At 41.7% G+C, this 23,528-nt stretch overlaps 1 protein-coding gene across 1 annotated transcript; it reads right to left on the bottom strand.

Moving 5' to 3' along the window:
- Positions 1-356: 356 nt before the first annotated feature.
- LOC132266224 (uncharacterized) lies at positions 357-22,088 on the bottom strand. Its single transcript, XM_059767077.1, has 7 exons — positions 21,791-22,088; positions 19,430-19,582; positions 18,402-19,294; positions 1,967-2,047; positions 1,281-1,463; positions 971-1,157; positions 357-682 (listed from the first exon to the last, which is right to left on the bottom strand). Exons 1-7 carry the CDS (start codon positions 22,086-22,088, stop codon positions 357-359), a joined length of 2,121 nt encoding a protein of 706 aa, XP_059623060.1.
- Between the last annotated feature and the right edge of the window lie 1,440 nt (positions 22,089-23,528).

The following is a 23,528-nucleotide window of genomic DNA, read 5'->3' as shown; positions in this document are numbered from 1 at the left end:
CAGTGGCGGTGCAAAAATAAGCCATTTCGTGGATTCCGGGAGCATGCCCCCAAACTCGATTTCAAAAACCTATCAAAAGAGATCTATACACAACAAACATCATATGAATCCAAACAAAAAGGAATAGAAATAACTGCAATTTATTTTTCTAAAAAGTAGAATCCATGCAAAGTAGTAAAAGAGGTGCAGTTATAAGTTCAAAATAAATAATTGGAAAGTAAATTCCAAACACGGCCCCAAAATAAGTTTAAAAAGTACTACTAGAAAGAAAAATAGAAACTAAAATCATGAAATCACTCCATCATCGGAATGGAGGAGGAACCGCGAAGCGTGCCGGGTGCACAATCAATCAATGTCTAGAGCCTGTCTTTCAAAACCTGCTGACTCTCCTGAGTCACCTTAATGCTGTTCTCTATACTTTCGAGGCGCATGTGAAATGCATCAAGGTGAGCACTGAGATTATAATAATGAGTTTGGGACATGACAGGCGGAGGTGGTGCAACAGGGGCAGCTAGAGCAGCGGGGGCATCATGAACAGGGGGAGCCGGCGCACCCCAATCCAACGCATCCCCAATGCGGGCCTGACGGGACGTCTTAAGCTGGACAGTGCTCGACTTCCAGACCCAAAGAGTGTAATCAAACACATCTTTTTTTTTCTCCTCATGGCGCGGGGGCCTGAACCCTACATTTTTTAGCAGCCAGGTGACAAGATATGGAAATGGAAATACCCAAGTGATGGCGCTGCTCGACCTGACCAAAATTAATTCATTGTAAATCTTAAGGATTTGGTCCCAGACAAGCTGCAGGACGTAAAACCAATGCTCTTTTTTAGCGGCATAGAGGGTTTGTAGAAAAATCTCCTTACGCTCGGAATGGCCCGGCACAAGAAGGTCGTTTTTGGCTAGGACCTAGTCCAGAAACCACAGTCGGCACGACAAGAATGATTTATTGGTGCTTGTGGTTCGATTGCCAGTGTATTGATTGTGGCAAATCTCCCCCACAATGTCCAATAATGACAGTTGAGTTGGAGCTTCAACATATAGGGGCAGGCCCGTATTATCCACCGGCAATGCCTGTGGGCAAGCCAAAGCCGCAGCAAGATCATCAAGGGTAAATTCGAAAGCCTTGCCATTAATGGTGGTCTTGATGATCTCCGACTTCGTATAGGAATGGAACAAGTTTGAGTAAAACAGGCGGACCACATACAGATAGTAAGCACTAGTACGTGGCTTAAAAAGAGATTCAAGGCCACGCCCCCTTAATTCACGGACTACTCATGCCGTCTCTGGATTATTTTTGAAACCATTTTCAATGTTGAATTTGGCTTCGGTTTCGATTGGCCAATCAGCCCAATTTGCCGTGGGAGGCACATTAGAAGGCCCCTCGGATGAGCGAGCACGCTTTGAAGATGCTTTGGGTGCCATTGGAGTGAAAATTGTTGGCTCACGAATTTTTACGAATACCTGGCATTCATAAAAATTGGGGAAAGAAACACAAGGGATTAGAGAATGTGAAATCCAAAAATTTTGGACCTGCGATCAACAAGATAGATCCCCAGACAATTGCAAATCCTCCATAATATCAATCCCATCCTCCATTGATCATAAATTTAGAGAAAAAGAGAGTAGAGGAAGCTTACCCAATTTGGTGGAACCAAAAGCCCTTTGTGCTTAATGATGGAGGAACTTGAGGGTGAAAGTGAGATGGAAGAAGGAAGGATTGCCAAAAGAAGGATATAGATGGGGAATGAAGAGGAGAAGAGTGATGGATTGGAGGGTTGAAGGACTTTGGGGGCAGGGGTTAAGAAAGAGGAAGAGTTTTAAAAAGTGAAAATGGGCTTTGGAGCCCATTTTATGATGCTGCGAAGGGGACTACTGGCGCCTACGGTTGCTAGGATGCTACTACCTGCTTTCGCGGGCGCCCGCGGATTTGCGGTGGGCACCCGCAGGCCTACTCCAGAAGCTACCTTTTGCAGCAAATTATAGCCTACAAAGGCCGGGATGGGATCGACGCTTTCCAAACTTGAAATGGAGGCGTTTGATGGACCCTGAACATTTTGCAACACCCCCGGAAAAGAATACAGAACATAATTACAAAAGCAGCAATCCATAGATCCGAATGCCATCTGAATTTTGGATTAGATGAGAAAAATGCCGGAATGACCTTGAAGAATTTTGGAAATAGTACTGAGACCTTTAAACGACTAAGAAAACCGAATATGAACGCCAACAATTCTAAAGAGTTCACATGTTGGTTAAGCTTAGCACATTTCTAAAAAGATATTGACTATTGGCAAGTTGGAAGAGGGAAGCTCAGAAGTTGAAAAAATTTCATCCCACGAGTGCTAAATTTAACGTCGATAGCTAGACGAACTAAGATCGCGCATTAGTCCTCGTAAATTGGGTCCATTAATAGGACTTTCTCTGATTTGTGGATAGAGACTATGCCATTAACATAAGGCTTAAGCCATTGGTCGTTAACCTTAGAGAGAGATCCATCGGTGGGATCTTGGAGTTCGATTGCACCATGAGGAAAGACGGAAGTGATGATATATGGACCATCCCATCGTGAATGGAGTTTACCAGGAAAGAGTCTCAAGAGAGTATTGAAAGCCAAACTTTTTGTCCAGGGGCAAAAGACTTGTTGACAATGTGCTTGTCATGAAAAACTTTAGTCCTTGCCTTAGGGATTTTTACGCTTTCATACGCGTCATTTCCAATTTCCTCAAGCTCATTGAGCTGCAATTTACGAGTAGATCCGGCTTGTTTGAGATCAAAGTTGAGCCTTTTTATTGCCCAATACGCACAATGCTCTAGTTCAACTGGGAGATGACAAGCTTTGCCAAAGACAAGTCGATATGATGACATGCCAATGGGCATCTTGTAAGTTGTCCGGTAGGCCCAAAGCGCATCATTTAGTCTTAATGACTAACCTTTGCAGTCCGGTCGAACCGTTTTTTCCAGGATATGCTTAATCTCCCGATTGGATACTTCCACTTGACCACTTGTTTGAGGGTGGTAAGGTGTGGCAACCTTATGAATGACGGAGTACTTAGAGAGGACGGAGTTGAGATAACGATTTCAGAAGTGAGATCCATCGTCACTGATGAGCGATCGGGGTGTACCAAAACGACTAAAAATGTTGCATTGAATAAACTTAATCACGGCTTTATGATCATTGGTCTTGGTAGCCTCAGCCTCAACCCATTTGGAAACATAATCCACCGCTACAAGGATATACTCATAGCCATATGAAGATGGAAATGGTCCCATGAAGTCGATCCCCCAAACATCAAAAATTTCAAAAATTAGGATGGGAGTGAGGGGCATCATGTCTCTTCGGGATATGGATCCGAGCCTTTGACAATGCTCACATGACTTGCAAAAGTTGTAAGCATCCCTAAACAAGGACAGCCAATAGAATCTGCTTTGAAGGACTTTGTTAGCGGTCTTTTTGGCACTGAAGTGTCCCCCACAAGCAAGAGTGTGGCAAAAATTTAGGACACTTGTGGTTTTAGTTTCAGGGATGCATCGCCGAATGATTTGGTTCGGGCAATATTTGAACAACTCCGAATCTTCCCAAAAGAAAATTTTGACTTGGGAAAAGAACCAGTCTTTCTCTTGTTTTGACCAATTGGACGAAATTTTTCCTACCGCTAGATAGTTGACAATATCCGTAAACCAAGGGAGGCTTGAATGAGAAATCTGAAATAGTTGCTCATCCGGGAAGGAATCACGAACTACAACAAATTTGAAGGATTTCTCAATGAGTAGATGAGAGAGATGGTCAGTGACAACATTGTCTGTCCCTTTTTTATCCCGGATTTCAATGTTAAACTCTTGGAGTAAGAGTATCCATAATTAGGTGGGGTTTGGTCTCTTTTTTGGTGAGCAAATGCCTAAGAGCAATATGATCTGAAAGGACAATGACCTTGGATCCAAGAAGACCAATTAGGCGGTTTCATGATTAGGGCGGATGAGAGAAGAGTACGAAGTTTCATGAATGCTTCCGGCAGGCTTCATCAAAATTGAATGGAACATCCTTGGCAAGAAGATTACACAAGGGCCGAGAAATTTTGCTAAAGTCCTTGATGAAGCGACGATAGAAACCGGTATGGCCAAGGAAGGAATGGATTTGACGGACCAAATTTGGAGGAAGAAGGTTAGAGATTAACTCAACTTTGGCTTTGTCAACCTCAATTCCCCTTTTTGAAATGACATGTCCCAAGACAGTGCCTTCTTGTACCATAAAGTGACTCTTCTCCCAATATAGAATAAGATTCGTCTCCTTGCATCTTTGAAGCATAAGGGATAGATTATGGAGACACGAGTCAAAGGAGGAGCCAAAGACGGAGAAATCGTCCATGAAAACTTCTGAGAACTTTTTAACCATATCAGAGAATATCGACATCATGCATCTTTGGGAAGTTATCGGTGCATTACATAGCCCAAAGGGCATGCGTCTATAGGCAAAAGTTCCAAAGGGACATGTGAAAGTTGTTTTCTCTTGATCTTGGGGGGCGACTACCACTTGGTTATAGCCAGAATAACCATCAAGAAAATTGTAGTAGCTTTGGCCAGCTAGCCTTCCTAGGATTTGATCAATGAATTGGAGTGAAAAATGATCCTTCCTAGTGTTAGAATTGAGTTTTCGGTAGTCAATGCACACACGCCAACCAGTGGTGGCGCATTGTGGCACGAGTTCTCCTGCTGAATTTTTAACAACGATGAGGCCGGATTTCTTGGGAACAACTTGAGGGGGCTTACCCACTTACTATCAGAGATGGGGTAGATGATTCCCGCATCTAGTAATTTGATCACTTCTTTCATGACCACTTCCTTCATGTTAGGATTCAACCAGCACTGGACCTCTCTAGAAGGTTTTGCGTCATCCTCCATATGAATGCAATGCATACAAATAGAGGGGTCAATTTCTTTCAAATCAGCCACTGCCCAACCAATAGCTTCTTTATACTCTTGACTTGCATGTTTCTAAAGGCTATGTCCATCACCCCGGTTCGGTAATTAATGGAAACATTAGTCGTAGCTAAAAATAGCCTAACGAGGATCACGAGAATATGCTTCTTTGGGTCATGGACCGGGTCCATGTCAAGAACCACAAAGTCTACCGGGAAGTAGAATTTGTCCACTTTGATTATAACATCTTCAAGGATGCCCTGCAGATACTTAACCGATCTGTTGGCAAGCAGCAAGACCATGGAAGTTGGCTTAAGATCTCCCAACCCAAGTTGTAAGTTGGCTTAATCTTACTTTCTTTAGCAAAATATTTTTGGAAGTGTGCTTTTGAGTGCACAAATCCTTTAAAAATTTTACATAAGGAGGGATTTGCTTAATAGCATCCAAGAGAGGCAAGTTGATCTTTACTGCTTGAAAATTTCCCACATGTCTTGAATTTTATAATTTTTGTTCCCAAAATGCGTTGACTCTTAGAGACGTTGAGGAAACGGAGCCTTAGGCTCATAAAAAGTCTCCATATTTAGGGTAACAAGCTTGGGATTTTCATGAGTTGAATTTGGACTAGATGAGCTAGGATTTGGATTTTTTTAAGGAAAATTTTCGTCATCCTTGTTTCCATCAACCTTGTTGTCCACAACTCGACCACTCTGAAGAGTGGTGATTGCTTGGACATGTTCATGACTCGGCCCACTCGGAGGAGTAACTTCATGAATCACATGCATCCCTCTAGGATTCTCAAATGGTTGAGCGGGAAGCTTACCCTTGTCCTTTTGAAGTAATTGGTTCTTGGAATTAGCTATTTATCCCACTTGATTCTCAAGTTTAGCTATGGACTGAGTATGAGAATGAACCATTTAAAGAATGGGCTGCAAAGATGTCAAGAGTTGCTTGTTGGAATCCATCATTTGCTTGTTTAAGGATTCCATCATTTGCTTATTTGCAGCCAAAATCTCATCAGTTGGAAACACAGGGGGTTGAGTAGAGACATTTGGATTATAAGGTGGACGGTAGCTTGAAGAGGCCTGAAATTGCCTATTTTGAAATTGAGAAGAGGGTTGATTTTGATGCCCTTGATTTTGAAATTGCGAATTCTATGGGGCTTGTTGCCTTCATGAGAAATTCGGATGATCTCTCTATCCCTGATTGTAAGTATTGGAATATGGATTATTTCCGGGCCTTGAGAACATAGCATTTGCTTGTTCTTGATTGGGGCTAGGAAATTGCTCCGGTGTGGGGTAATCTTCTAAGAGATGAAATGGGCTAGTACACGATGCACATACCACACTTGCCAAATTTTGAGACAAAGAGGGGGAGAGATGTGGTGCCATCAATTGATAAAATTTGTGGGCTATGGCATTCACTTGAGAAGATTCTTCCCTCATTGTTTTTGGTTGACAAGGATTGGTGTTCTTTGCATTGGTTGAGATCACAACCCTATGAGAATTATGTTGTAACAAATTTTCACTCAAATTCTCGAGTAAAGTCGAAGCGTCATCCGCATTCTTAGACATGAACATCCCTCCTTTTGAAGAGTCAACCATGAATCTATGTGGTTCGGTTAAACCATCATAGAAGGCTTGAACCAATTGCCATTTTGGAATTAGGTGGTGCGGACACTTTCTAAAGCGATCTTGTAATCTTTCCCAAGTCTTATGGAGTTGTTCCCCATCAATTTGAGAAAAGCTAAGAATGGAGTGCCTCATTTGATTGGTTTTACTCACCGGATGATATTTCTAAAGAAATTCTTGCTGCAGTTGAGCCCATGAAGTGATGGAATTTACAACAAGGGAGTTCAACCAATACTTTACCCTATCTTTTAAGGAAAATGGAAAAAGACGCAGGTGGAGTGCATTCTCAGGGAAACCCCTCATTTTGATGGTAGATCAAATTTCAAGAAACTCATCAAGATACTTATAGAGATCCTCGTTATCAAAGCCATGGAAGGATAAAAGCATTTGAATTGTGCTAGATTTGATTTCATATTGAGCGACCGCGATATTTGGCATCACTATGCAAGAGGGAGAAGTATAAGTGGTAGGGATGAAGTGGTCCTGAAGAGTCATGGGAACCACATTTGGAATGTCAGCCCTATCACTGTTAATTCCCTCATTCCCTAAATTTTTTCCATTACCAGCCATTGTATTAAATTCAAGTTCAATTCCTCTTATGCTAGCAGATTCCCTAAAGTTTCTTCTAAGAGTCCTTTCAAGTGAATTTATGTCAACTGGCGAGTCAAGTGTCGGTAAAGAAAGTGATCGACGGCCAAACATCAACAACACATAGCACAATTAACACAATAATTCTATAATACACCTAATTTTAAAAGGATAGTCTTGGTAGTTTATTTTGTGGCTTTATTGTAATTTATGCAATTGTACGTGTTTATTTGGCTATTTGCTTATTTGTTTTCTTTATTGGTGATTAATGGAATTAATTGAAGTATTTGTTTTATTTAAGCAAATTATTTAATTGGTTTGATTTAACTGTGTAACAGCATTTTAGGCTTAATTATTTAATTATTTGATGTAATTGTCTTCTTGAAATTATTGTGTTCCTGTAATTGAATTAATTGGTAAATGATTTAATTAAGTATAAATTGATTTTCTAGAATTATGTAAATACGTGAGGGGGTTTAAGTTAGGGTTTGGTTATTTGTCTATGCCTTGTAGCTGACTTAGATTTCCCTGCATGTGTTAGGACTAGGTTTAGGGTAAAACTTGTGTGTCTATAAATATATGTGTTAGGGTTCTGCCTAGGGTTTTAGAACCATATTCACGATATAGTAAAGGCAGCTCTCAGTTTGGAGAAGTCTAGGAAGAAACAGAGAGGGCAAACAGAGTGTTTGCCGGAGAAGTGAGAAAGACGTCGATGTAAGGCAAATTCTAACCTCACTCTTTCCCTTTTTACTCATGTTCTTTACATGCCTAAGTAGTTCCAGGAACTTGTGCTTCCCCGTGTTCATTCTTGTTTTAAATTGATGTTAATCAATGCATAGAGGAGTTGGATGAAACTTTTCTGGTTAATTCTAAACCTAATTAAAACCATTAGAGACTGTAATAGAGAGGGACGGAATCAACGGAATTCACCAGAGACGAAGTAGGTGAGGAAACGAGTGAGAGTTGAAGAGAACAGGCTCTCTTTCACAAAGAGGCGGCTCCATGGGGTGATGGAGCTGGCTCAAAGTGTCTTGGAGGTGGCTCCAAGTGGGTTGGAGCCAGCTCCATCTTGTTTGTTGGCGGCTCTAACTTTTTTGGAGCAGGCTCCTTCAAGGTTTTTCAATTTTGGTTCGTTTTTTCAAGTTCTGGGCTACTGTGGTTGGGTTCTTATCGATCCAGTTTGAAATAGGAGTTAATTTGGGGGTGTGCAGTCATGTCTAGACTCTTATTAAAGGGTCAGAAAGTATGGTAATACATAATATACCATAGGATACAAACGTAGAAAACAATAGAAGACTCTGCAAAAAGTTTGTATAATTGGCTTGGTTACGAATGATACATGTTATCTACTTGTAAATTGGTAATTAACTTATAAAATTTATGGTTTAAATCATGTCGCAGTGTTACAAAAATAAGCATGCCAATTGGAATGATTCTCTGTTATACTTAATGGGAACTTAGTTGCTCACTACTCAATATTGTAGCAATCAACTTTCTGGATATCGGGGAATGGTTTTAAGTGAGCATATTAATTTTGATATTTTTATTATTATGCTCGTAGTGGATCACAGGATAGATAATACCTATTCTCTGTATTGTAAACTTATTGGAGAAGCATGTATCGGTAGTACAGAACAAGCTTGTCATATATATACTCTTATCATACTTGTGATGGATTCTAGTTATATTTGTTATGGATTAGTTGGTATTTACTTTCGTTATTAGTATTATCAATTGCTGGATGGTATGGGATGTATGCACCGGTATGGGATGGTGGCATACTAGGTTTGGATTAGGTTGAAATGCTAAGTCCTACCTATATTGGAATAAGGGAACAGATTATTAAAATAAAATCCTACTTATATTTAAGTCAAAGAAGCTGCACAAGCTGAATGACTAATTGGATTAATTGCTATATATGTTAAGTCAAAGAAGCTGTACAAGCTGAATAACTAACTGGACTCATTTTGGATGGATAGGACGGACTTTAAATATATGTTTATGGTACCGCGATCTGAGCCTGAGTCTCAGAGTCGTCAGTTAGGGAGCGTATATGCAGTAGGATGCGTAGCTGGATATGAGAGATTGAGGTATACCCTGTTAGGTCTAGGTACTCATACCTACCTTTGGGTGCGTTTTCGCATGTTGCCTTCTATTTAGATTGAGATGATAAGCGCCGAATACTGTATATTCAAGCACCCTAAATTACATTAACAAAGTCCATTAATTGATTATTTTATGTAGATTATCTCCATTTGCATGTTTTTGTACATTTTCAGGTTAAATTGCAAAAAGGAAACAAAAATGATGCCTTGTGGAATTTTGAACAAAAAGGGTGCCAATTCTGAAATTCTGGCAGCAGTAGAACCTGACTTTTGTCGCCATTTTCGACCTAGTAAACTTAAGAACTGGACTTCCATCATAACATGAAAGATTTAGAGCTCTTAATCAGTTTTCTAAATCTTCAAGAGGTTTGTCATTCGGAGTTCGGAGCAGAGAGTTATGATCTTCTTACCAGAGGTGCGCAGAACTGCCTGGCAGCACTGAAGTGCTGCCTTTCTCCCCATTTTCGACCAAACAGACTTGAGAATTGGGTCTTTATCAAAACATGAAGTTTTTAAAGACCTGAATCAGCTCTCTAAATCTTCAAACATATCATTATTCGGAGTTTGGAGCACAAAGTTATAGCCATTTTACCAAAGTAGTTCAGTGCTGAGCAAGAAGAGCATGTTGCACATTACACTAATTTCGAGTGCTCGAGGCAACCCTTCGAGTGCTCGAGGCCACCCTTCGAGTGCTTGAAAATTGAATAGAATGCAGCTCGGGACTCCTCATTTTCAGCCACTTGCTTCATTGGTTTCCTCAATTTGAATCTCCCTCTTTTATGAAGTGGTTGGGAATGTTTTTGGAGGAGAGAGAGGACTTTGTTGAAGGATATTAGGCAACCAAAGGTCACACATATGCTATCCTTCATTCTACAAGATTAGAGGAGAGAGAAGAGAGCAAGAAAGGTGTTCTTGAAGCCTAAAGAAGGGAGCTCAAAAATGGCTTGTCCATCCATGCTTCTTCCTTCTTCTAGCTCACTCATGGGTAACTAAACTCCATCTAGGGAGGTGATGAAGCCTCCCCTTTTGTTCATGTTCTAGATTAGGTTCTTTTTTGGGGATTATAATGTATAAACTTTGGTCTTTTCATAGTTTAAGAGCTTATTACTTCTTGTAATGAATATTCATGTTTAAATGATTGATGTAAGTTCTTTAGCTTGTCTTGATGATTCTTACATTAGTCTTATTGCTTTTATTTTCATAGTGACAATGAAGATATTAACAATGAATGATTTTCAAGGCATGTCAATTTTGAAACTTGATATTCCATTGCTTAGGTACCTCCTTTGATGGACTATGCTTGATTCTTACCTTCATGTGCTTCATCATTTGATTGAATGCTTGATGGTCTTTCGCTTAAGTTAATGTATTTGATACTGCACCCTAGTCTAGGTAGTCCAAATGTGTTGTCTTTTGATAGACCATTCTTGTTTTAATCTCATGAACTTTTTATTGGTTATGAAGCAACTATGTGTTGCTACATAATTCTTGATCATTACTTATATAGTGTTTATCCCCAATTTAGTCTTGATTTAGCATGTATTTAGGGCGTAGGTGGATTCACTTCCCTAGTTTCCCCTTTTATTATCTCTAACTCTCATTTACTAGCATTTTTGTTTTATGCACACTTCAATTACTAGCTTAGTGACAAACCAATCAACAACTCCTTATTACACCTTATCATTCTAAAATGACTCTAGATACTTAGGTTGTCTTAAGACTAGCGCAGTCCCAGTGGTTCGACTTACCCGGCCAATAGCCCTATTTTACAATGATTCGTGCTATTGCGAAGGTTGATGTATGATTGACCAACCGATCATGAGACCTTCTCCATAATCCAGTAAGAGTCCTGTAGTATGGATATACTTAAGTACAGACTATTAGCTATTGTTGAATTGTTTAGGATATATTGATCGGTTGATCAACTAACATCAACCTTCTCAATAGCACGAATCATTGTAAAATAGGGCTATTGGTCGGGTAAGTCGAACCACTGGGACTGCGCTAGTCTAAGGCAACCTAAGTGTTTAGAGTCATTCTTAGGATGATGAAGGGGTGTTCATAGAGGTTGTGTTTGTTGTCACTTAACTACAAATTCAGAATGCATACAACAATAAATTGAAGGAGATTAAAAGAGAAGATTTAGAGAAGGAAGTCTAGGGAAGTGAATCCACTCCAAACCTCTACACAAGCTAATTATATGATTGATTTGGGGAATTAATGTAGAAATGACCTTGATGAATAGCAATTCATGACTACTACATCATCTTCAAGAAATTCAATTAATTAAAATGTAAGAACAACCTATCAAAGCTCCACATGCTTAAATTACCTAAACTATGGTGCAATCCTCAACATGCTAACTAAGCTAGCGATTGTCAAACAAGTAATCAATTGATGAGAGCACATGATAACCAGTTACAAGGTTAATCCATCAAAAGAAATTCTTAAGCAATGAATTAACAAGCTACTCAAAATCATGCCATTAAAACCATTCCATAGTCTTAGCTCCATTGTCACTATGAAACTACAAGCCATACAACCATGAGATTAAATCATCTAAGACAAGAGTATTTAATGCAACATGATCTTTAGAACATTAAAACATCCATTACATTATGTAACATGCTCTAGATTATGGAACTAGTCAAATACACATTTCATTCCCCAAAATATATCAAAAACTAGACATGCTTACAAGGAGGAGTTTCATCACCTCCCTAGATGGAGGTTTAGTTATCCATGGATACAAAAATGGAAGAAGAAGAAGAAGACTCCATCTCCATTTTCGAGCTCCTACTGTAGCACTCAAGAACACCCTCCTCCTTGCTCTCTTCTCTCTCCTCTATCTTGCTAAAATCAAAGATAGCAAATGTGTGGCCTTTGGTAGCTTTTTATTCTCCAACAACACCTTCTCTCTCTCCTCCAAGGAACACCTCCAACCACTTCATAAAGAAGGAAGATGGCATTGAGGAAACCAATGTGCAAGTGGCTGAAATTGAGCCATTTCCGAGTGCAATCTGCCTGATTTTCGAGCACTCACAAAGTGATCTCGAGCACTCTAACTTAGTGCAATGTGCAACATGCTCCTTTTGCTCAACACTGACCTATTTTGGTAAAACTGCTATAACTTTGTGCCCCGAACTCCGAATGATGATCTGTTTCAAGATTTAGAGAGCTGATTCAGTGCTTTAAAAACTTTATGTTTTGATGAAGACCTAATTCTCAATTCTGGTTGGTCGAAAATGAAGATCAAGGCAGAATTGCATTGCTGCCAGGCAGTTCTGCGCACCTCTGGTAACAAGGCCATAACTCTCTGCTCCAAGCTCCGAATGACAAACCGTTTGAAGATTTAGAAAGCAGATTCAAAGATCTAAATCTTTCATGTTATGAGGGAAGTCCAGTTCTTGAGTTTTCTAGGTCGAAAATGGTGACAAAAGTCAAGATCACTGCTGCCAAAAATTCAGAAATGGCATCCTTTTTGTTCAAAATTCCACAAGGCATCATTTTTGCTTCCTTTTTGCACTTTAACCTGAAAATGCATAAAAACATGCAAATGGAGTTAATCTACATAAAATAATCAATTAATGGACTTTGTTACTGTACTTTAGGGCGCTTGAATATACAGTATTCAGCGCTTATCACACCCCCAAACTTACATTTTGCTAGTCCCTTAGCAAAACCAAAATGCAAAACTCAATGGAATGAAAACATGGGAATGCAATTTCAAAAATATTCACCATGGCAAAGATAAACATAAACATAGCTCAAATACAACTTGAAACAGAAAAAGAGCTGGAGACGGGATTATTGGGAAGACTACCTTGCATATATGAAGCATTGATACAGAAAAAATGGGAAAGACCATTTCAACATGCATGCATCAACATCATAGTCCATATAAATAATTCAATTGTCATCTCTTAAATGGAAATAACTCAAACTCCAGTGAAAGTGAATTGAATCCTCAAGATGCGGCTTTTACTTTCTTTTCCAATTCCAAGGCACAAGTTTTCAAATCAATGAATTCCCCTTTACATGAAGTCCCTAAGGCATGATTTTATTTTCAAGACAACTTTTGTTGCCTGTTAACAATTTATTGCAACTCATAAGCGAAACATAGAATGGTTGTGCAATGCTAAAGTCCCTTAAGCTTTCTAACCAACCTATGTAGCAAGCGTTAGGCCAACAACTCCCAAACCAGACGGCTTTAGGGTGTTAAGTGTAGAGACACTCCAAAGGACTTAATAGCTCAAGTTGGAAAGGCTACGAACTCTAGCTAACCATGTTTATTACAAATTTTTTTTTTTTTTTTTTGAATGACCGTGCAATGTTTAAGTCCTTTAAGCTTTCTAACCAACCCTTGTAGCAAGCGTTAGGCCAACAACTCCCAAACCAGACGGCTTTAGGGTGTTAAGTGTAGAGACACTCCAAAGGGCTTAATAGCTCGAGTTGGAAAGGCTACGAACGTCAACTGGTCATCATTTTTTTTATTTTTTTTTATTTTTTTAAATCATGCCAAAGATATTCATCTATCAGGTTCATCAAATCAGATTAACTAGGCCAAGGTCAAGGTTGATCAAGTTGCATGCCTCACAGTTAAGTTTCCAATGTGCATCTGTGCATTGTGAAGCTTATAAGAGTGTAAATCCAGCAAGAATCTAATTGAAACATTTATACAGACTAATTTGAATCTACATGATCATTTCAACTCAAATTTTTCTTTATTTTCAAAAATTTCAATTGCTTCTATACACAAGGTATTAAACATATGTTTCATCTCCGACAAGTGTCAAGTTATACTATCATTGCTTAGCAAAAATTATGAAACCAAAAATATGCCAAGAATGCTTTGATGCACCCCCAAACTTAAACTACACAGTGTCCTCAATGTGGGACATGGATGTAAGTTAGAGACAAAAATGACAAAGAGTATAAAAAGGAACAACAATACCCAGGGGGAGGAAACGGCATTTTGATACAAAAACCCCCAAACTTGAAATGGACTGCGCAACCTGGAGAGCATCACGAAGAACAAAAAGAAACAACCACAAACAGTATTAATAGCACAAGCATAAAAAACAGAAAGAGAATGTACCGAAAGTTAACAGAACAGAAAGAATTTGCATTGCAAAAAGAGTTTACGTGATTACAAAAAGAGCTGTACAGGGATCATGTCTACTAGAGCAACCTATACATAGCAAATTCTTACAGTTCAAAAGGAAAACAAAAGATACAAGAGAGATAGTTACATATGAAACAAAAAGATAAGGTCCACACTCGCAACAAGCTATGGTCCAGAGGGTAAACGGGCGAGGATGGAATGGAGGAGAGATTGAGTCTTACGCCGTTCAGCGAAAGCCAAACGACGTTCCTCAGCTGCGACACGACGGTCTTCAGCAGCAAGAGGACGATCTTCTTCGGCACGTGAAGAAGTCTCACACAGAGTCTGAGTGCATGCGGACAAAGAATTCTCAAAACGATCCAGTCGCTCATGAATACCGGCAATGCTAGCCCGGATGAAAGCCTGGTCCTGGTGAGAGTCGACCGGAGGCTCGACCCTTGCAGCGGCTGCTGCAGTGGAAGCAGCCTCAGAAGGAGGAGGAGGAGGAGCGTGGATGAACAGGGGAGCAGGAGGCTGAGGGGTACTAGAATGGCTAAGAACATTGATCCACCGGCGCTGGGTAAAAATTTTAATCTTGTCGCCTTTTGGTTCATGGGGAGGAACAACGAAACCCTTGTCCTGAAGGAGCCGAGTGATGAAAAACGGCAAAGGCAATTTCCGATTTTCAACTCGCGGAACCCGTGTATTATGAGCATCATGCCAAAACTTCATAAATGTGGTCCAAATGAGCTCTGGGATGGAGAACCATTGGCCTTGGTCCATGGCATATAAGGCTTGCAGAAGGAGGCCCCGACGCTCGGTGCTATGCACCAAAGGGCAGACATTGTGCTTGCAGACAGTGTCAATGAACCATAGGCGTTCCGGAAGATTGGTTTTGCAGATAAAAGACTGGGGCCTAGTAGGATCGTCAATAGTGCAAATAGCAGCGGCAATCTGCACCACAGTTAATGTATCCGGCTCCTCATATAAAGGGAGATTCTCACGATTGACAATGTCATTGGGGCACTCAATGGGGTAACCAGAAACCTGAATGATGTCAGTCATAGTGAAAGCATAGGTGGTGCCATCAATGGATGTAGTGAGAGAAATGGGTGGCTCTTCAGGGCATTGGAGATTCTGATAGAAGAGGCGCACTACACGGGGGTAGGCAACCCTGGCAAGGGGCGCGCAAATGTGCTGCAGACGCCGGTTAGTCAATTCGGCTACAGCCCACGAAGTTGTGGGTAGAATGTCAAAGGCATCCGTGAGCGGAAATGAGAGTTTGTAGTTGAGTTGTTTGCGATCCCAAGGATCACGTGGTCGCTCACAATTGACAGCACGGGCACCCGAAGAGGGTCTAGGAGGGCGAGAAGGACCGGCACGAGACATTTAGAGAGGTGGACTTGGTTGAGGAATTTCAGCGAACACCTGGCGTGCACCACAAAAAGGAGAAGGTGAAAATGAGTGGGGTGGAGGATGAAACCCAAAAATTTTTGGCCCTGCAATTGTAATAACGACTCCCAAACAATCACAAATCTCCAGTGCATACAAGCCCATCCTCCATTGATACCAAAAATGTGAAAAAGAATGAGAAGGAAGAAACTTACCCCACAATGGAGAACCAAAGGCCCTTTGTGCGTGGGATAAGTGGTGGGGATGGGTGGGAGGTGGGTGATGGTGCTTGGGTTAGAGGAGAGTGGAGAATAAGGTGGAGGAGGTGAAGTTGGGTTTGCATGGGGTGGTGAGGTTTGAGGGTGGTTTGGGTGTGGAGTTGGTGCTAGAGAGGGGAAGGTTTAAGGTCGAGGGAATGATGGTTTGGGAAGGGGGTGGGTTGATGAGAGAGAGACCGAGAGGGTGTGAGAAGTTGGGGAAGCTTGAGGAAGGGTGTTGGGGTGTTGTAGCAGGTTGGGTTGATGGTGGAGGAGAAGGAGTTGGCAGCCGAGGAGGGGAGTTGAGGTTGAGTGAGATTGGTGGGGCTTCGGGGTTTTTAAAAGAGAGGAGGTAAGCTTGGTTCGAGCACTCGAAGTTAGACTTCGAGTGCTCGAAAGATGGGCAGAGAGTTGGGAGTTGAGGGGTGAGAGGACTCAAGCAGTTGCGAGCACTCGAAGCTGGGCTTTGAGTGCTCGAAAATTTGGCAGTGGTGGGTTTGGGTGGTGAGCTTGATGGGGTGAGGTGGTGTTTTGGTTTTGGAGTTGGTGTGGGTTGGGGTTGAGAGGGGGTTCGAGCAAGGGAGGGTGGAAGTGGGTATGAGGGTTGGATGCCAGAGGAAGAAAGGTGGTGCATGCATGCATGGGGCTTGCATGCATGCACGCATGCACCTCCATGGTGGCTGAGAGGTGAGGTGGCGAGGTTGGTAGTTGATTTGTGGTGACACCTGCATGGTCGCATGCATGCATGGTGTGTGGTTAGGGTGCTTGGGTTAGTGAGTTGTGTGGTTGGATGTGGGTGCATGGAGGGATGGAGGTTGGGGATAACCGAGAGTTGGGAGGGAGAGAGTTGGTAGGGAGAGAGTGGAGAGTGGTTTGGATGCATGCATGCATGGAGCTTGCATGCATGCAAGGATGCCTTGGGTGGTGAAGGAGAGGTGGTTGGGATGGTTGGATGATGGTGTGAGGTGATGGAGCATGCATGGTTTGCATGCTTGGGTGGGGAGGTGTGGGTTGTTTGGTGGAGAGTGGAGAGGTGGGGATGCAGGGTGGTGAGGGGTGGGTTGGGGAATGCCGAGAGGAAGGGGGTGTGAGGTTGGTTGGTGTGTAAGGGGCATGGTGTTGAGGTTGGTTTGGGATTTCGAGCACTCGAATGGTGGCTTCGAGTGCTCCAAAAACAAGCAGAAGTCTCAGAATTGTGTTGTGGAAGTTTCGAGCATGCTGAAATTTTTGGTTGGAGGCTCGAGCACTCGAAATAGGAATTCGAGTGCTCGAGATGAGGACAGTAGCTTGGGATGAGGTTGAGAGGGGGGGTCAAGCACTCGGAATGGGTTTGAGAGAGCTCGAAAATTGCAGCCAAATTAAAGTGAAACTTGAAAACTAAAGCACTGGGCATGGAGCTTGAATGTTGTTGCATGGCCATGCATGAGCTTGCATGGATGGTGCAAGGAATGAGAGTATTAATACATGGAAGCATAAAGACTTGGAGCAGTGGGCTCGGATAGGAAAGAATGCATGCATCAGAGAAATGCATGCAACCATGCATTAAATATAGAAATGCATGAAATGCATGCAAGCAAGGAACGTCGCGGATCATGATAAAATTTTTGAGGAGCATGAAATTCCTATGCATGCAATGTTGATGGATTCAAGCCAATGTATAGGAAAAATTTAAACGTTGCAACATACTCTCATTCAAATAGATGGAAAATTTGAAAAGAACTCTCTATTTTTTTTTTTTTAAACTTTGCAATTTCTAAGGCATGGAAAAATTGCCAACTTTCAGAACATCACACAAAGCATGGGTGGATGTAAGAAAATTTTCAAACCTTTGCAACATCATACAATGCATGAATGAAATTTAGGGAGAAAATTTTAAACTTGCAAATTCATTCCATTCCAATGCATGGGAAATTTTGAAAGTTTTGTTTTGAAACTTTGCAATTTTTTCAACCTTTTAATCATTTCAAATGCATGAACAATTTTGAGAAAATTTTCAGACTTTTCATTAAAAATGATAAAAGATGCACATGAGTCGCATTTGAAAAATCTAATGAAATTGCTAGAAAGCGATGGAGACTTCCGGGAATGAAAATTGGAGTTGAGAAGGTCTAAGAAGCCAGTCTAAAAAAAAGTGGAACACAAGTGAAGATAATTCCAGGGAAAGTTAAATTTTGGCACTTCTACACCGTTTCCCAGGAAATTTGCAAGGCACGAGCAATTTCAAAGAAAAGGAAGCTTGGGAATTGAAAGAATTTCTTCCCTTGAGTTGCTAAATTTAATGTCGATAGCTAGACAAAGCTAGAGCAGGCACTAATCCTCATAAATTGATCCGTCAAGAGGACTTCCTCAACTTTTCGGGTTAGAATTGTGCCGTCAATGCAAGGCTTAAGCCTTTGGCCATTTACCTTGAAGAGTGATCCATTTGCAGGATCATGAAGTTCGATTGCTCCATGAGGAAAGACGGTAGTGACAATGTATGGACCATCCCATCTTGACCGGAGTTTACCGGGAAAGAGGTTCAAGCGGGAATTGAAAAGCCAGACCTTTTGTCCCGGGGCAAAAGACTTTTTGACGATATGTTTGTCATGAAAAGCTTTAGTCTTTGCCTTGTAAATTTTTGCGCTTTCATACGCGTCATTACGCAATTCCTCAAGTTCATTTAATTGCAACGCACGATTAGAGCCGGCTTGTTTGAGATCAAAATTGAACCATTTTATGGCCCAATAAGCACGGTGCTCTAATTCTACCGGGAGATGACATGCTTTGCCAAAGACAAGTCGATATGGTGACATGCCAATGGGTGTCTTATAAGCTGTCTGGTAAGCCCAAAGCGCATCGTTTAGCCTTACTGACCAATCTTTGCGGTCCGGTCTAAGCGTTTTTTCCAAAATGTGCTTAATCTCCCGGTTAGAAATCTCTACTTGACCACTCGTTTGAGGGTGGTAAGGTATAGCAACCTTATGAATGACGGAATACTTAGCAAGGACGGATTTTAGATAACGATTTCGGAAATGAGATCCGCCATCACTAATGATTGCTTGGGGCGTACCAAAACGACTAAAGATGTGAGACTGAATAAAATGGATCACGACTTTATGATCATCGGTTTTGGTAGCCTCGGCTTCAACCCATTTAGACACATAATCCACCGCTACAAGGATGTACTCATAGCCATAAGAAGATGGAAATGGTCCCATGAAGTCAATCCCCCACACATCAAAAATTTCAACAATTAAAATGTTGGTGAGGGGCATCATGTCTCTTCGGGACATGGATCCAACTTTTTGACATCGTTCACATGATTTGCAAAAATTGTATGCATCCCAGAACAAGGTAGGCCAAAAGAATCCGCTTTGAAGGACTTTGTTAGCGGTCTTTTTGGCACTGAAATGGCCTCCACAAGCAAGAGTATGGCAAAAATTTAAAATGCTTATGGCCTCGGTTTCAGGAATACATCGCCGGATGATTTGGTCCGGGCAATACTTGAATAGTTCCGGATCTTCCCAAAAGAAATGCTTGACTTGGGAGAAAAACCGGTCCCTCTCTTGTTTGGACCAATGGGCTGGAATTTTGCCAACCGCAAGATAATTGACAATATCCGCAAACTATGGAAGAGTAGAATGTGAAACTTGAAGAAGTTGCTCATCCGGAAAGGAATCACGGATGGCTGCGAATTCTGAAGATTTCTCAATAAGTAAGTGAGAGAGATGATCGGCGACAACATTGTCGGTCCCTTTTTTGTCCCGGATGTCAATGTCAAACTCTTGAAGTAAGAGGATCCATCGAATTAAACGGGGTTTTGTCTCTTTTTTCGCTAACAAATGCCTAAGAGCGGCATGATCTGAAAAGACGATGACCTTGGAGACAAGAAGATAAGAGCAAAATTTATCCAAGGCCTACACCACAGCTAGCAATTCTTTTTCAGTGGTGGTGTAGTTCAATTGGGCATCGTAGAGACTTTTGCTAGCATAATAAATGACATGCGGAAGTTTATCCACACGTTGGCCCAAAACCGCCCCTAATGCATAGTCGGATGCATCACACATGATCTCAAAGGGAAGAGACCAATTAGGGGGTTTCATGATTGGGGCGGAGGAGAGGAGAATGCGAAGTTTGATGAAAGCTTCCATGCAAGCGACATCAAAATTGAACGAAACATCCTTGGCTAAGAGATTACACAAGGGCCGTGAGATTTTGCTAAAATCTTTGATGAAACGACGATAGAATCCGGCATGGCCAAGAAAAGAATGGATTTGACGGACGGAATGCGGAGGAGGAAGATTAGAGATTAACTCAACTTTTGCCTTGTCTACCTCAATTCCCCGCTTAGAAATGACATGTCCTAAAACAATGCCTTCTTGGACCATGAAGTGGCTTTTCTCCCAACTTAGAATGAGATTCGTCTCTTTGCATCTTTGGAGCACAAGAGATAAATTTTTGAGACACGAGTCAAAGGAGGAGCCAAATACGGAAAAATCGTCCATGAAAACTTCCAAGAACTTTTCAACCATATCGAAGAATATGGACATCATGCACCTTTGGAACGTTGCCGGTGCATTGCATAGACCAAAAGGCATGCGTCGATAGGCAAAAGTACCAAAGGGACATGTGAATGTTGTTTTCTCTTTATCTTGGGGGGCGATTGCCACTTGGTTATAGCCGGAATAACCATCAAGAAAACAATAGAAGCTTTGGCCGGCTAACCTTTCTAGGATTTGATCAATAAATGGGAGTGGGAAATGATCCTTCCTAGTTGATGAATTGAGTTTACGATAGTCAATGCACACACGCCACCCGGTGGTGGTTCATTGTGGCACGAGCTCACCCGCTGAATTTTCAACAACGGTGAGCCCGGATTTCTTGGGGACAACTTGTGTGGGGCTCACCCACTTGCTATCAGAGATAGGATAGATGATTCCCGCATCTAGCAATTTGATCACCTCTTTCATTACCACTTCCTTCATGTTTGGATTTAACCGGCGCTGGACCTCTCTAGTAGGCTTTGCGTCATCCTCCATATGAATGCGATGCATACAAATGGAGGGGTCAATTCCTTTCAAATCTGCCACTGTCCAACCAATAGCTTCTTTATGCTCTTGGAGCACCGCTAAAAGGTTGGTCTCTTGGTCTTTTTGAAGGTCCGAGGCAATAATGAGCGGAAGGGTTTGCTTTGGACCAAGGAACACATACTTGAGATGGGCCGGGAGCGGCTTAAGCTCAAGTTGTGGCGGATATAACAATGATGGGACCGGAGGAGTGGTGGAAAGTTGGGGAAGTGGTTCTTTTGGAATTTTCCAAGGAGGTACATCCATGATAGCATTAATATCAAGCAAGGAATTGACTTCTTGAATGGCTTGATCAACATCAAAGTTTGAGAAGTCAAAATGGGACATGCAAGTTTCAAGAGGATCTTTGCTTAGAATGAAGGGGAGAGATTCTTCGACCACTTCATCAATGACATCCATAAGAAAACAATCATCCTCATTGGAGGGATGTTAAGTTGCATGAAAGATGTGGAGTTTGACTTGCATGTTTCCAAAAGCAATGTCCATTACCCCGGTTCGGCAATTAATTGATGCATTAGCCGTGGCTAAAAATGGCTTACCAAGGATCACGGGAATGTGCTTTTTTGGGTCATGGACCGGTTCCGTATCAAGAACCACAAAATCTACCGGGAAGTAGAATTTGTCCACTTTGATGATAACGTCCTCGAGAATACCCCGTGGATGCTTGACCGATCTATCGGCAAGTTGCAAAACCACGGAAGTCGACTTAAGATCTCCCAAACCAAGTTGTAGTTAGACTGAATATGGAATTAAATTCACACTAGCTCCTAAGTCAAGGAGGGCCCTCTCGATTTTGCGGTCACCAATGACGCAAGAGATTGTGGGGGCACCCGGATCCTTATACTTCGGAGGAGTGCTGTGCTGAATGATAGCACTAACATTTTCAGTCAACCTCACTTTTTTTGGCAAATGATTTTTTGAAGTGCGCTTTTGAGTGCACAAATCTTTGAGAAATTTCGCATAGGGAGGGATTTGCTTGATAGCATCCAAGAGGGGCAAGTTAATCTTCACTTGCTTGAAAACTTCCCACATGTCTTGAATTTTACAATTCTTGTTCCCAAAATGTGTCGACTCTTGAAGACGTTGAGGAAACGGAGCTTTTGGCTCATAAGTAGTTTCCATATTTGGGGTGACATGTGTGGGATTTCCGTGAATGGTATTTGGACAAGAATTTGGATTAGAAGAGCTTGAATTTGGATTTTTCAAAGGAGAAACTTCCTCACTTTTGTCTCCATCGACCTTGTTGTCAACCACTCTACCACTCCGAAGGGTGGTGATAGCTTGAACTTGTTCATGAGTCGGCCCACTCGGAGGAGGGGTTTCGTCAATCACATGCATTCCTCTAGGATTTTCAAAAGGTTGAGAAGGAAGCTTGCCCTTGTCCTTTTGAAGCAATTGATTCACCGAGTTAGCTATTTGGCCCACTTGATTTTCGAGATTAGCTATGGATTGAGTATGAGAGTGAACCATTTGGAGAGTAGGCTGCAAGGATGTCAAGAGTTGCTTGTTGGCATCCATTATTTGCTTATTTAATGATTCCATCATTTGCTTGTTTGCAGCTACTATCTCGTCAGTTGGACACACAGGAGGTTGATTGGAGACATTTGGATTGTAAGGAGGACGGTAGCTTGAAGAGGCTTGGAAAGGTCTACCTTGAAATTGAGAAGAGGGTTGATTTTGCCGCCCTTGGTTTTGGAAATGGGAATTTTGTGGGGCTTGTTGCCGCCACGAGAAATTCGGATGATCTCGCCAACCCGGATTGTAGGTGTTGGAATATGGATTGTTCCCGGGCCGCGAGAACATGGCATTAGCTTGATCTTGGTTGGGATTGGGAAATTGCTCCGGTGTGGGGCAATCTTCCGAGAGATGGAATGGACTAGTACATGAAGCACAAACTGAACTTGCCGAATTTTGAGACAATGAAGGAGGAAGATGTGGTGCCATCAATTGGTAGAATTTATGAGCGATGGCATCCACTTGAGATGATTCCTCCCTTATTGACTTTGGTTGACAAGGGTTGGTGTTGTTTGGAGTGGTTGCGGTCGAAGCCCTACGAGAATTGTGTTGAAGTGAATTTTCACTCAAATTCTCAAGTAAGGTCCAAGCCTCATCCGCATTCTTGGACATGAACATCCCACCACAAGAAGAATCAACCATGAATCTATAGGTTTCGGTCAAGCCAGCATAGAAAGCTTGCACTAATTGCCATTTTGGGATCAAATGATGAGGGCAAATTCGAAGAAGATCTTGTAGCCTTTCCCAAGTCTCATGGAGTTGTTCTCCGTCAACTTGAGAAAAACTTAGAATGGAACGCCTCATTTGGTTGGTTTTACTCACCGGATAATACTTCTTAAGAAATTCTTGTTGCAATTAAGCCCAAGAAGTAATAGAGTTGGGAGCGAGGGAGTTCAACCAATATTTTGCCCTATCCTTTAAGGAGAATGGGAAAAGATGGAGATGAAGTGCATTGTC

The sequence above is a fragment of the Cornus florida genome, unplaced genomic scaffold, assembly GCF_030987335.1.
Source record: "Cornus florida cultivar Cherokee Brave unplaced genomic scaffold, ASM3098733v1 CherokeeBrave_3.0.0_Hap2_Chr07, whole genome shotgun sequence".
Classification (NCBI taxonomy): domain Eukaryota; kingdom Viridiplantae; phylum Streptophyta; class Magnoliopsida; order Cornales; family Cornaceae; genus Cornus; species Cornus florida.
The sequence above is the reverse complement of the archived record's forward strand: the minus strand, read 5'-3'. Positions and strand labels throughout refer to the sequence as shown.

Coding starts and splice junctions, on each gene's coding strand:
- LOC132266224 (XM_059767077.1), bottom strand. CDS start 22,088: ATGTGGGAAGTTTTCAAGCAAGTGAAGATTAACTTGCCCCTCTTGGAT. Junction 19,295..19,429: donor GCGATGTATTCCTGAAACCG/AGGCCATAAGCA, acceptor ACAATTTTTGCA/AATCATGTGAACGATGTCAA. Junction 1,158..1,280: donor TCAAAAATAATCCAGAGACG/GCATGAGTAGTC, acceptor TCCTATACGAAG/TCGGAGATCATCAAGACCAC.